General features: G+C 37.6%; 1 protein-coding gene across 1 annotated transcript in view; it reads left to right on the forward strand.

Moving 5' to 3' along the window:
* Window positions 1-13,121, forward strand: part of DGKI (diacylglycerol kinase iota) — a 403,345-nt gene that overhangs the window by 252,831 nt on the left and 137,393 nt on the right. The window contains 4 exon segments of the mRNA XM_073238393.1: window positions 5,404-5,459; window positions 6,307-6,369; window positions 10,072-10,145; window positions 11,462-11,573. Of these exon segments, the coding sequence (XP_073094494.1) occupies window positions 5,404-5,459; window positions 6,307-6,369; window positions 10,072-10,145; window positions 11,462-11,573 (305 nt within the window).

Below are 13,121 nucleotides of genomic sequence, written 5' to 3' on the forward strand. Positions count from 1 at the left end.
TGATGATAAAACTTGTATCATTTGCCATAAAATCCTTAGAGAATAACTCCCAGCCTCATGAGAGTCATTATTTAAAAAAATGAGCTTGAGTAGAATAATGCATTAGGTATTAACCAAAAAAATGCATAGCACTTTAAATTGGACATTATGCCAATCCATCTGCATGCGATGAGTAATAAATACAAATCTCACTAAGGCAGACTCTTGAAAAATTTAATTGCAAGAACAGTTTGGGGATAGACCTGAAATAGCCCATCAAACTGACATGCGATGAATGCAGATTTTTGCATTATTACCTGTGTTGTGTTTCTTTTAGAAGGGAAAACGCACATGACATTTATTTTGAGACAGTTTATTGGTAGTGTTATTATGTAAATGCTTTTAGAATTACCTGTAGATAATCAAGCAAGGAGTGAAAATATTCTTAACATTGTGATTGACTTTGTATAGAAAGAATGCAAGCATTTGAATTATTTGGTTTTCTTAATTTGATCAGAAAGGTTATACTTCATTTGATTGGAAAACAAATGTTTTCTTATTCTTAAGGTGGCTCAACCTTACATGGTTGAACTGCTTGTGCATCAGAAAGTGCAGTCATTTGGAACAGAATTTGGAGATGAATAGAATTGGCCATTTAATTGTCAGTTGGAGTCTTGCCCAGTACTTTAATCATTATTACATTATAACAGTACCTGAGGAGGTACATTGAAAACATTCCAATCTATTAATGTATAGCCACGTTAAGAATGATTACGGTTATCAAGTGGCAAAGTTAGGTCTCACTTTGCCTGCTGTATGAATTAGATTGTCATTTTTTTTGGACACGAAGGATATTAAACACATCAAACTTTTAGTCTGAGACTGGATGCTTAAATTTTCTGCCTCATTGAAGTTACTTATTCAGAGGAGTTGAACCTGATGCTACAAGGTCAAGGAAATGCAATTATGACTCTAGAGGAAGCAGTATTTAAATTTTATTTAGGATTTACTATTTTCACTGAGTATACAGAGACATGCAGGTCTGCACATTTCAAAGGATTATGAATGTTTCATGATTCGTATGGAGGACAGACAGATTTCTTAAAAAAGGTTTCGATGGATTGCTAAATTTGATCATTACCATCACTTGCAAAGGACACTCTGCCAGATGCTTGTCTAGGTGCTGAGACTCAAACACAGTTTGTCCCTGAGAAATGCTCTCTGTCTCAGGTTCTCTGTGACATTCTTTTCCATCTCGAGCCTCTGTGTGGCACCTACTCTTCATTTAAGACTCAGGTGTACCTATCTCTGGAACACTTTTTTGATCATTCCCTTTATGTGGGATTCCCCCTTCATCTTATATATATTTTCTGACCTGTCTCCCCCACTCCAAACTCCATGAGGGCAAAAAACCATTTGTTTTTGTATTTTCTGTGCCACATCCAGGGATCATCTTGGTAAGTGTTTATTACAGTGATGGAATGTTTAATTGGGAAACAGGTTGTATATATAAAAGATAAATAACAGCAGAAGGGAATATCTGGTAAGGATAAGACTAGTTGTATAGGTGGTAAATAATACAGGAGTTTAGGCAGACTGCTGGTAGGGGGAGGGTATCACGGGAAAGTTTCCAGAAAGGTAGAAGGTAAGAGAGATGGGAAATTAAGGAATGTGATGTCTATGAGAAGCAAAGTGGGTGAGAGCATTTCAGACCAGAAAGAAAAGTGCAAAGGGACAGATGAGCCTGTGATGAAGGTAGGCTGGCTGACCATTATTTCATAATGAAAGAATTCTATGATTGTGTTAGAAAAATAAAGATAGCACTGGTAAAATATTTGTTCTTAATGGGAGATGATGTTGGAATAAAAAAAAAGACTTTAAAAAATATATACAATTTAAATGGAAGGTGGCAATGTTGGATTACTGTAGGCATAGATTTTGGAGTCATTTATCTATGTAGAACTGAAGTTGTAAGGTTGGGTAACTATCCAATAAAGATAATAAGAAGGATGGGTGAGTTATGTGGAGTTCAAATTGCTTGTTAATTTTTATGAACATAGTGTTAACTCATATTTACAAATATCTCCTTACATGCAGGACCGATTACAGACAAAAGTAGGGTTTAGGATCCCATTCTGATGGCACCTGCTATTGTGTTGTTTATGAGGATGGGATTACTATATTAAATCAATGGAATGGACTATACCCAGAGCCTCACCATCATTATAAATGGATTACATCTAGAGCCAAACCATTTAGATGATTTAGAAGATGAGATTTGGGAAGATTGAACTGATGAGATTTTTGGAATTTGAGTCGATGCTGTAATAGGGATGAGACCTTTGGGGACCTGGGAGGGAGTGAATGTATTTTTCATATGTGAAGGATGTGAATCATGGGGGCCAGAAGGTGGATGATAGTAAGGGGCATTTTTTTGGCCTCCATAGCCTTTGCCATGTGGTGTCATGCTTGTTATGGCAAAAAGATTTTGCTGATGTTATTAAGGTGATAACAGGTGGTCTTAAGACGTGAAGGTAATTCCATATTATCTGAGTGGACCCAGTGTGATAACATGAGCAGAAAGTAGGAGTAGGACAGGAGGTCGGAGGTGTGGCGGAAGATGGTTGGATCCCAAGTGTGGGAGAACTTGATGACGTTCATTGCTGGCTTTGATCTGAAGGGGACCACAAGCTAAGGAATGCAAGAAGCCTCCAGAAGTTAAGAATGAGCTCGAGCCAACAGCCAGCAAAGAAAAATACTTCATTCCTACAACCACAAGGAAATAGATTTGCCAACAACCTAAATAAGGTTGGAAGTGAATCCTTTCCAGGGCCTCCAAATTGGAGCCCTGCAGGTTCACACCTTGATTTTGACCTTCTAAGACCTTTAGGAGAATACTTGGGAGAGCGCAGTCCAGACTTTTGGCCTAGAGAACTACAAGAAAATAAATGGATGTTTTAAGTCACCAAGTTTGCAGAAATAGAAAACTGGTGCAGTTTATGTTGGTGTCCAATCAGACCTATTCTGCTACTCACCTTTTAAACCCCTTCCTTTTAATAACCAATGAGGAATGGTTTGAGTGCTGATGTTTGCAGGCTGTCCCTTCTCTCTTACCACCTGGCTTCTGCAGCAAGTGTCAAGGTGCTAACACTAGCAGACATCTGTCTTAGTCGCAGCCAGTCTTTGTTTCTGAGTCTGATTTGTCCTTGGTATAGGGTAGACATGCAAATGGGAAAAGGGTCCATTTGCCAAGGCAGGCTCAATCTGGGAGTCAATAGTATCATTATACTATTTGCAGAGAGAGAACGGAATTTACCTCATATCATTTCTGCCTTCACGGCTAAGGCAGTTACGTGATTCCCTACCTCTGTTTTTTCTCTCGGACACCTCTGTGAGTGCAAGTGTTTGTTAGATCTCTATTTTTTAAGATTGTTTATTTAACTGAACTTTATCTAGTTAAATTACATCTGTGGCAGTTATTTTCTTCAATTATGTGAAAGAAATCACCAAAACTAAGTTTATTTCTTAAATGTATTCCAGTCTTTTTGGGTCTTACAGAACATTTTCTATCTCGTAAGAGAGAAAAAACATATTTCCTGAGAGAAAAAAACCTTTTTTTAAGTTCTTCAAGGCTCCTAGGAAAACTGCACAAAGATGGTAATATTTTCCAAACTATAAATTATTTTTGAAAAAGGTAAATGTTAATAGTTGGTATATGATTCACTTAATAACTGTGGACATCAGTGCCCTGAAAAGTTCTGAAAAGAATTGCGGGTACCATTTTCAATTTCTCATTATGACTTGCTTGATAGCCAGATCTGATTTTTTTAAAATTAAGATCTATGTACCCATGATAAATTACATTACATGGCAACAAAATTGTAATTTTTCCTCTAGTTCCATAAAGCAAGAAAGAGATAATACAACTGAAAATGGTATCCAGCCAAATCTGGGTCTGAAGGTAAAAGAAAACAAACAAACATGGGATTCAGCAGCCACATTTGTCCTGAACAAGGTGCAGACTGTAAAAATGGTCAAGTCTCAGGCCAAGAATGGGGATCAGGGAAGTAGAGTACTTAGTACCATTTTTATCTTCTTTTTGCTTAGTATATTCCATCATTAACCTTTTACTATTGGTTTTGTTTCTAGAGTTGGAGTACTTAATGTGGTAGAACAGAGTGAATGGTTAAGGAGAAGTTTGCAGTATAGAAGCTGTAAATGGATTAAAACTCTCAAGAGCTAATTTACAAAGATACTACTTATAAGTTTGAGAACCTTGACCCAGTTTCCATGTCATGTGCTGACTTTTATATTCTAATAATCATGAAAATAATCTAATAATCATTTGTCCAGGCTTATTTCCTGAGATCTTGTATGATTTATTCTGCCCAGTTATAGAGAGTTTTTGCTACTTTTATCTAGACAACAATTGTTGGCATTTGCTCTTCAAAAATATGGTTAGGACTTGGAGAGGTGCAGCTGAATCAGCCGACTGTCTGATGAGAAGTGACTGGGAGAAAGATCTATCCCCAGAAGGGGTGAATGAGCATAAGGGTAAAAGAGCAAAACACTGCAGTGAATTCCTTTGGAATATCTTGGAATTTTATTAGAAAGAATGTAAGGGAATAATAGTTCATTCGGGGATTTTATAATCCCTTGAATTCATGTGACCATTTCTCTGATGCAGATTCTTGTTTAATCTTCTCGTGGTCCTCAACCTGTGCAACACACAAGAGCAAACTCAAAATTAAACGGTTTTTCAGCCAGAGCCTTTGCTGTCCTATGCCTTGAATCCTTTCAGCAGTTCATCTGCATAAATATATTTACAGATCTCCACTAAACCAAATGAATTTTTAGGCCTGTTACAAACAGGAGTGCAGATGGTAGTTAGGAATTTTTGCAAAAGGTGAAAGCAAACTCCTAATTTTTATCTGAATTACCCCTATTCAGTTACATTTAGGAGCTGTATACATAGTTTATGCAGGAAATGCCCTGTGGAGGCCCAAGCAAATAATCACCCCTACACTTCCTCCCTCTTTGTGCCAACATCCCTGCCCTGTATCCTGCCCACCCTCTTTTTTGAATAGAGTCTAGAGTGTCTCAACCTTTAATGTGCATATGAATCACGTGAAGAGCTTGTGGAACCATGAATTTCTAGATGCCCCTCCTTAAGCATTCTAATCCAGTGGGTCTGGGGTATAAATCCTTATAATTTGCATTTCTAACAAAGCTCCCAGTTGATGCTGCCAGTCTGAGACTACACATTTGTAGCACTGGCCTGTAACCAAGGACAGGATGATAAGGAAGCTGTTGCGTCTGTTGGGTCTGTGGGAAGGGGAGAGGTGGGAAGAAAGTAGGGGTACTAATCTAAGCGAATACCTTTATGGAGGTCCCTATAACAAAACTACCTTTTCCCTTTTACAGAAGCAAATCCAGAGAAATTCAATAGTCGTTTTCGAAATAAAATGTTCTATGCAGGGGTAAGTATATATATGATTTTATAATTATTACATATTATTGAACAGTAATTGTTGTTAATAGAGATGCTAACTATATTGAAAATAATTATACATGTTAGATATTTACCTGTATGTCTGTGTATGGTTACTGTTCAGTGTCTTGGTTTAAAGGCAAAAGTAAGAGGTGTTTCTTAGTTGGCAGAAAAGAGAGCTAGTGTTCATCTTTTTGGAACTTTAAAGTCCTAAGGCTCAATGTTTTTCTGAGTGGTTAATATTCAAGGAGCAATGTGAAAAACATCAAAGACAGTCTAGAGGGTGGAAACATTAGGTAGACTGAAAGATGAATGCAGTGCCTTGGGTAGGAATGTAGTTTTCACAGGGGCGTTAATGTTTGGATGGGAACTTGACAGAGCACGGAAGGTTTCTCATGGAAGCATATACGAAATTAAAGGGGATCTCCTGTTGCCCTCTCCTTCTTCTCAGGGACATACCTGGTGGTAGATGGCCAGAAAGGAAAGGAAAAAGAAGGAACACACTCCTAGTGGCAAATTCAAAATAATGTCTGCACTCTGTGGACAAGTAGGGGGTCAGGAAAGGCAGTCAAAGTGAATCTTCAAACTGACCTTTCACATTGTTTCCTTTTCCACTCTCCTGTGATCTTAAAGTTTATTATAGGTTATAGTCTGAAAACATAGAGAAAGATTTCAACTTGACGGCCACTGTACTACTTTACTTTGGATTCAGCCAAAGGAGAACCTGTTTTGTATTTTTGCATGGTTTAGACATTATTAGGAACTATCTAAAATATGTAAACAAGGATTTGTCATAACCATGTAATTAAGATTTTTTTTATTTCCTTGTGGTATAGGCAGCTTTTTCTGATTTTCTACAGAGAAGCTCTAGAGATCTATCCAAACATGTTAAAGTTGTTGTAAGTATTGAATGTGTTGACTCATTTCATTTGAATGTGAATATGTATGCTACAAAGAATGTACCCCAAATACCAGTTTATGTACTTAGATTTATCAACAGGCTGCAGGGGATTTCTGAGATCATTTAGTGTAGGTCATTCAACCAACATTTCTGAGCATTTAGCTTTGTGTTTGGCACTGCCTTATTTGCTGGGGATGAAGATAAATAAAACAACTAATTTCATTCAGACTTTGCAGTTCAGTCCTGGAGAAGGGCACATAAATCCTTGCAGAACAGTATGATCGGTGTTATTATTGGCTTTGTGTATAAAGTGGTGGCACAAAGGGAGAAATGAAAACTGACTATGTGGTGGGGTCAGGGAAACTTCATCAAAGAAATGACGTTGAGTTGATTCTGGAAGTAGAACAGATGCTTGCCAAACAAAGATCTTTATTCCAGGGCTATCTGTGGAGTCTGTTTTAGAAAAAAAATGCTCATTTGTTTTGTGATGACTCTCCAACCTGGTTAAGGTGCTTCACCACTGAATGGATTTTTTTGAGGGGGATGCTCTCTTCCTGGGCCTCCATCCCAGGTTTTTCACACACTGCTTGGAGGCTAGAGAGAGGGCAAGGTGTCTTTTCTCTATATTGTAAAATAGCATATAATTCGTTATTAAGAAAGATATTAACTGTTTCCTTATAGCACCCAAATTCAAAGAAGAAATGAACAGGACTTGGTTGTACCTAATTACATTAGTAAGGAAAAAGAAAACTGAAAACATAAAGATGGGGAAGATGGAATGGGAACATAGCAATGCTTGACTTTATCACGGCTCAGATAAAGAATACAGTGTGTGACAAGAGGGGACAGAACAAAAGATAGACATGAAAATAGAGAAAAAGTAGATATGAGTATAGAGGAATATAGAGGAGCCATGAGAGCATCAAATTAAAATATGTGACCATTAGTAAAGCTTATATGATGAGACATGAATCTCCTCCTGAATCAGGTGAAGCGAGAGAGGCCTTTACCACCAGGGTTAACCCTCGGCATCACTTCCAGGTTGTTCAGTTCTCAAAGCAATGAAAAGCAACATCTTTTAAAAGACAAGACTCTTGAATGCAGAAATATTGCCTTCTTAAAATTAGGTACAAGAAAGACACACGGGCTCTGTATCTTTATTTTGAATACATGTGAAGATTTTTATTTTGATAAAATTATGGCTATTAAACTTAAGTAGCAGCAGCCTGATGTCAAACTTGCTCTGTTTCTTCAGCTGCTTGCAGCCCAGCCCCAAATCAACTCTCCCTCTCCTTCCAGCGCTTGAACATTCAGAGGGAAACACCGGAGCACCTGCCCAGGGCAGTGGCCGTGTTGATTGGCGCCCACTGTTCAAGTCAGCTGGGTTGAAATGAACCTCTGTGTACTTCCCAACCCCGAGGGGGTTTCTCTCCCACATCTGGCCGTCGTCTCGCTGACAACGGTCTCACGCATAGGTGGCTTACATAGCAGGGATTAAAAGAAGCATTCAGAGAAGCCAAAATGACAGCCAAATAACTAGGAAAGATTTGATATCACCCAATACATGTAATATTCCATCCAGGTGGAGTGGTTTACGTAATCATCTCTTTTTAGGAGGAGAAAAAAATAGAAACTAAATGTAAACATCTGGGATTCAGTCCTAGGTGTGCCTTTATGGGGTAAATGAATTTGATGGAAACATTTCACCTCTCAGCAGAGTTTACTGTCCACATTTAAAACAGGCATAACAAAACATGCTTCTGAAGCAACAATTATTGATGATTGTGCTGTGACACAAAGGGACACCAGTGCATTTCTACGAGGACATCACTGCATGTTTTCTTGATTGTGCAATGGAAAGGATAGAAGGTTAGCTAGAGTAATTAAATGTATCTGTAACAACAGACCATATTTGCCATGGGGTGGGTGAAGTCAGTGTTTCTGAGGTAACAGTTAATAATCTCTCATGTAAATATAAAATGTTTGTATGAATAGAATATCAAAAAAAATCCCAGGACAAAACAGAAACCTACTATGGCATTATTTGCCCTTCTTTCCGTGTTTTTTTCTTACTGTTGTTTTGATTTATCACTATGTGAGCTTGCACACAGGAACACCTTTTGTATGCACACATTTTCCTTTGTGTGTGTTTGAAGTAGGGAAAAAGTTGAAAACTGCTGTTCCAAAGAGCTGTAAAGTTTAAATGCAATAATATGGAGGAAAACTTTGTAAAGCAAGTACAATGATACATTGTAAGGTGCCCATCTTTATACAACTTGATGAATTCCCAGAATCACTGACATGTGTCCCAGGAGGAAATTGTCAAAAATTAAAAAAATGATTTCTGTTCTAAATACAATAATGTTATTTTTTCCCCATAATACAGCAATACTGCTTTGCATGGTATTAACATATCACAACCTATTTTTTTAAAGTTCTGGTTGCTTACAACCCTCAATTTTGATAATTTAAGATGTCCACATTCTTCCTTCATTGATATAGTCATCTGTTAACTCATTTCAAATCCTTAGATAAATTGAGGGACTTCCTATTTGCTTAGTATCTGAGAGTGTTATGAAAACACCTTTCAGTAATGTCTCGAATTTGATTCCCATTTAAATAATGTTTTCAATACTCTTTATTTAAGACTATAAAATTTCCTGGAAACAGTCTGTGAGAATGCTCATGGAAATTAGGCCACATTAAGATAGCTGGCAAAAGAGTTCAACAGCTTTGACTGCTACTGGGATTATTGTTCTTAAATTGAAACTCCTGCTAAGGAGATTTTAAAAATTCACAGGGAGCTTGAAAGTACTTTACCCTTCCCTCCAAAGGAGACGATAATGGGCAATGGTGCAAGGAGAGCAAATATAAAAGCAGGATTTGTACCTTTGACATTGAGAAGTCTGCAATCGTGTCTTGAGTTTTCCTCTGGACTTTTGTCACCAGTGGGAAATGAGAAAGGAAAATGAAAGCCTTTCCTTTGATTAGTCAGGATGCTCTTGAGAAAAACACTAACTGATGAAGGAAGCCACGTCCGAAGGTGTCTGCAGCCCTCGAGTCCCACGGTCAGGTTCAGATCTAGTAAAACTGTCAGAAAACCGGTCACAGTCTGTAAGAGATTAAATTTATAAGAGCAAATCGCTGATCGAGATACTACTAATCTCTAATAGATACTTTTTTTTAAGCTTACAGTTGATATTCCTTTTAAACAGTTTCAAAATATGTTTAAGTTTTTCAAAGTAAAGATTATCTCAAAATATATCAAATCAATCTTTATTCATTATTTGATTCAGATAACCACAGTGGCGATTGCTACTGCCTTAACTTAAGGTTTCATTCTCTTTATTCTTTTAAGCACTCATAAATCTTTTTGTGTTGATTTTATAAGCCTAAATATCTAATAATAATCAAGAGTTAAGAAGAACAGTAGTTCCTTAGATTGTGAGACCAGACAAAAATTATTTTGGTCAAATGGCAGCTTTGTTCTTACATCCAGTTAAAAGCAAAACCAAGCTCTGAACCCTAAAGCTATAATCAGAATAGATTTTCAATCATAGTAACGGACATTCTCTTAAGCAGAGATGGGGCAAGGAGAAGACCATAGTATATGCTGTTGTCCACCTAGTTATCTCTGATAATGTTTTTAGACTTGTGATTATTTCAAAGCCTTTGCTTTTTTCTGCTTTGATTGTTGCAGTGTGATGGAACAGATCTCACCCCAAAGATTCAGGAACTGAAGTTCCAGTGTATAGTATTTTTAAATATACCCAGGTGAGCTTGTTCATATTGTTTTCTTGGTTTGATGTGAGCTCTTTTTGACTTGAGGTTGTTCTCATTATAGAAAATCTCCAGGCACAAAAATGACCATCCATCTTATCTAAACGACTTACTAAGGGTTTACAGGTCTGAATATTTCATTCTCCTACTTGGTTTGTCTAGTCTTCTGTGGTAGGTGGGTTTTTGTGTGATATGGTAATCATGGTCTATACTTTCCCAATCTTAAGAAACCCAGGTGCCCCTCTTTACTGGAACATCTTCATTTATTCTCAATTACTCATCACTCTCCCCATTCCAAGAATTATAGACTTGAAAAAAATCCCTGTTCTCAGTTTATCGAAAGCTGTTTGGAAACCATCCAGCCTGATTTTAGTATCGAATTCATTCAAACTTGTTGCCAGATGATTGCTTTGAAAAAGTAGGATCAATTAGAGTAGCATACCCTAGCCAGAATGTCAGCTCTCTTTGGTGCTATTATATACCTCAGGAGAAAGGGATATTTAAGGATAACATGTGCTATTTAGACAGGAATTCAGTCGAAATGAGAATTGTATATAAATCTATGGCTAGGAAAACATGTTACAATCTCCTGATTACTTTTGGCAGTGATCAGTATAGTCACATACAATCCTATTTCAGAAGAATTTTTGTCTTAGTTGTTCAAGTAGAAGGCCTAGTTTCTCAGGACACATTGACTATTGATTTTTTTCTCTTTTCCTCACCCCCCCACCTTCTTGCTTTTTTCCTTTCTCTTTTCTGGGATCCTCATCCTCTGCTTTTCCAATTTCCTTGATTTCTCCTTCCCGTTCTAATCGCGTATCTTTTTCTCACACCTCTTTCACTCTGCTCCTCTGCAGGTACCCTTCCCTTGTCCTGCGGGTGCTCATTCTCTGAGTTACGCACGCACCGCTGAGCACTCACCCACCCGGTTCTCTTTTCCTTTCCTACTGGCATGCATGCATCTCCCTCCAAGATGAAACTCTGAAACCACCCCTTGATAACTCTGGCATCTCACTGAAAGCAATCATATTCATTGAAAGATATGAGTTATTGAGTGAGAAATGTTGGTTAATAGTAAATTGGGAGGAAGTTGGGGGTCCCAGGATGCTTTTGTTGTAAAATTGTGCCCATTTTCAGACTGATACTTGGAGATGATAAATTTGTTTTCTTTTCTCTTGGAAGGTGTGTACCGAGAAAAGAAAACTGTTCTTATATGAAATAAGCATTGGCTCTAACTATAAATATATCCCTAGTGATAATCACGAGAGGAACGGAATCAGTGTAATTTTGTTTTCAATCTCGTCTTACAGATATTGTGCTGGCACAATGCCCTGGGGGAACCCAGGAGATCACCATGACTTTGAGCCCCAGCGTCATGATGACGGTTATATTGAAGTCATTGGATTTACCATGGCCTCTCTGGTGAGCAACACAACTTACTGAAATGAAGTGAATAAACTCTCTGACTAAAATACATTTCACAGACTTTTGGTATAATTTTCCCTTTCCTGCTTTCCCACTGATAGACTTTATGCAGTATCGAGTTATTGGGAGAAACAAAAACAAAATATCATTTATGTCACTAAGAAAACTGACGCACATTTGTTTGCATCAAAAATGAGTGAATATTGTTTGTCAATTTTCCTGATTAATTTTCCTCCAGAATGAGATACAAAGCTTTCATGCTAATTAGAAAGCTTTATGCCACAGACATATCCCAGGACAGATGCAGAAACTTTTCCATTTGATACTTTTTGGTTCACTAAGGACTTGAGTGTTTAAGTAAAAAGGAAACAGTTCCTTTGCATTCATCTGCATTTTCCTTTCTTAAGCTAAGGTGGGCATCCCCATTATCATGAAATCATTATCACAAAGCACCTGAACATAGAACAACATCATTATTGTGACATTAATGAATATTCAGGTGCCTCAGTATTGAGGTCACCTTGCATTTTAATTTTGTTTGTTTGCATTAAAAAGTAAAATTTATAATATAAGGGCAATTTCAAGCAGGTTTGGCCATGTATATTATTTATTATTGGATAATGAGGAAATCAGTTAAAAATTATGCTTACCATTTTCTCTGGTGTAAATCAGTCCACATTATCAGTTTATAAATGTTCACCAGTGCTGTGTGATAGAAGGGTGTTAGAAATGTCTGAGGAGATGTTCCCTTACCTAGGTTTGGGAGGTAAAGGAGAATATTTGATACTTCCCCATTGTTCTTAGGACCAAAATCTAAATCTTGACCTGAAAGGTTGAGTTTCTCTTCAGTTCACCAGTTTTTCCCACTGCCCTCTTTGCTTCCTAGCTCAAGTAGCCTCTCGAGTCAAGCACAGTTTGCTTCTTTTGTGCCACAGGACCACTGCACATGCTGTCTCTCTCTAAAGTGTCCCTTAATTTCATATTCTGTAGCTTCTCAGAATGTGTCAGGAGGGCAGGAAAGGATAGGGTGCCAGCCGGGAGTGGCAGACAGTGGATATCCATCACTCCGGTGTATCTCTGGTACACAGCAGAGAGCCTGGCACCTCTAGCTGGTGATGAGTATGTGTGTGAGAATAAATGAATTTTGCCAGCAGAAGAAGAATGTGACTTGGCTTTCTCGAAAAAGGGCAATTTACACACACTTGGAAGTATAAGAGCTCGTAGTCACCTGTGGAAACTTTAATTAGTTTTAAGTAGTTTAAATGTAGGTTAAAAATGAGAGGATTGTTGATGCTGGAGAGGTAGGCAGGGGTCACATCATGAAGTGCATTAGAGCATTTATCTATGAGTTTTGGCTTTTATTCCATGGTTACTGGGGAATTAAAGTGTGCTTTTTAAATAAATATTTATTATGAGAAAAGTTCAAAATAGAAGTAAGTGTAAGAGTACTCTTAACCCTCATGTACCATCACTCAGCTTCTATAATTATCAACTCATGGATAGTTACTTATCTGTCCCCACCTGTGACCCTCCTCCCTTATATTA

This window comes from Manis javanica, chromosome 6, assembly GCF_040802235.1.
Source record: "Manis javanica isolate MJ-LG chromosome 6, MJ_LKY, whole genome shotgun sequence".
Classification (NCBI taxonomy): domain Eukaryota; kingdom Metazoa; phylum Chordata; class Mammalia; order Pholidota; family Manidae; genus Manis; species Manis javanica.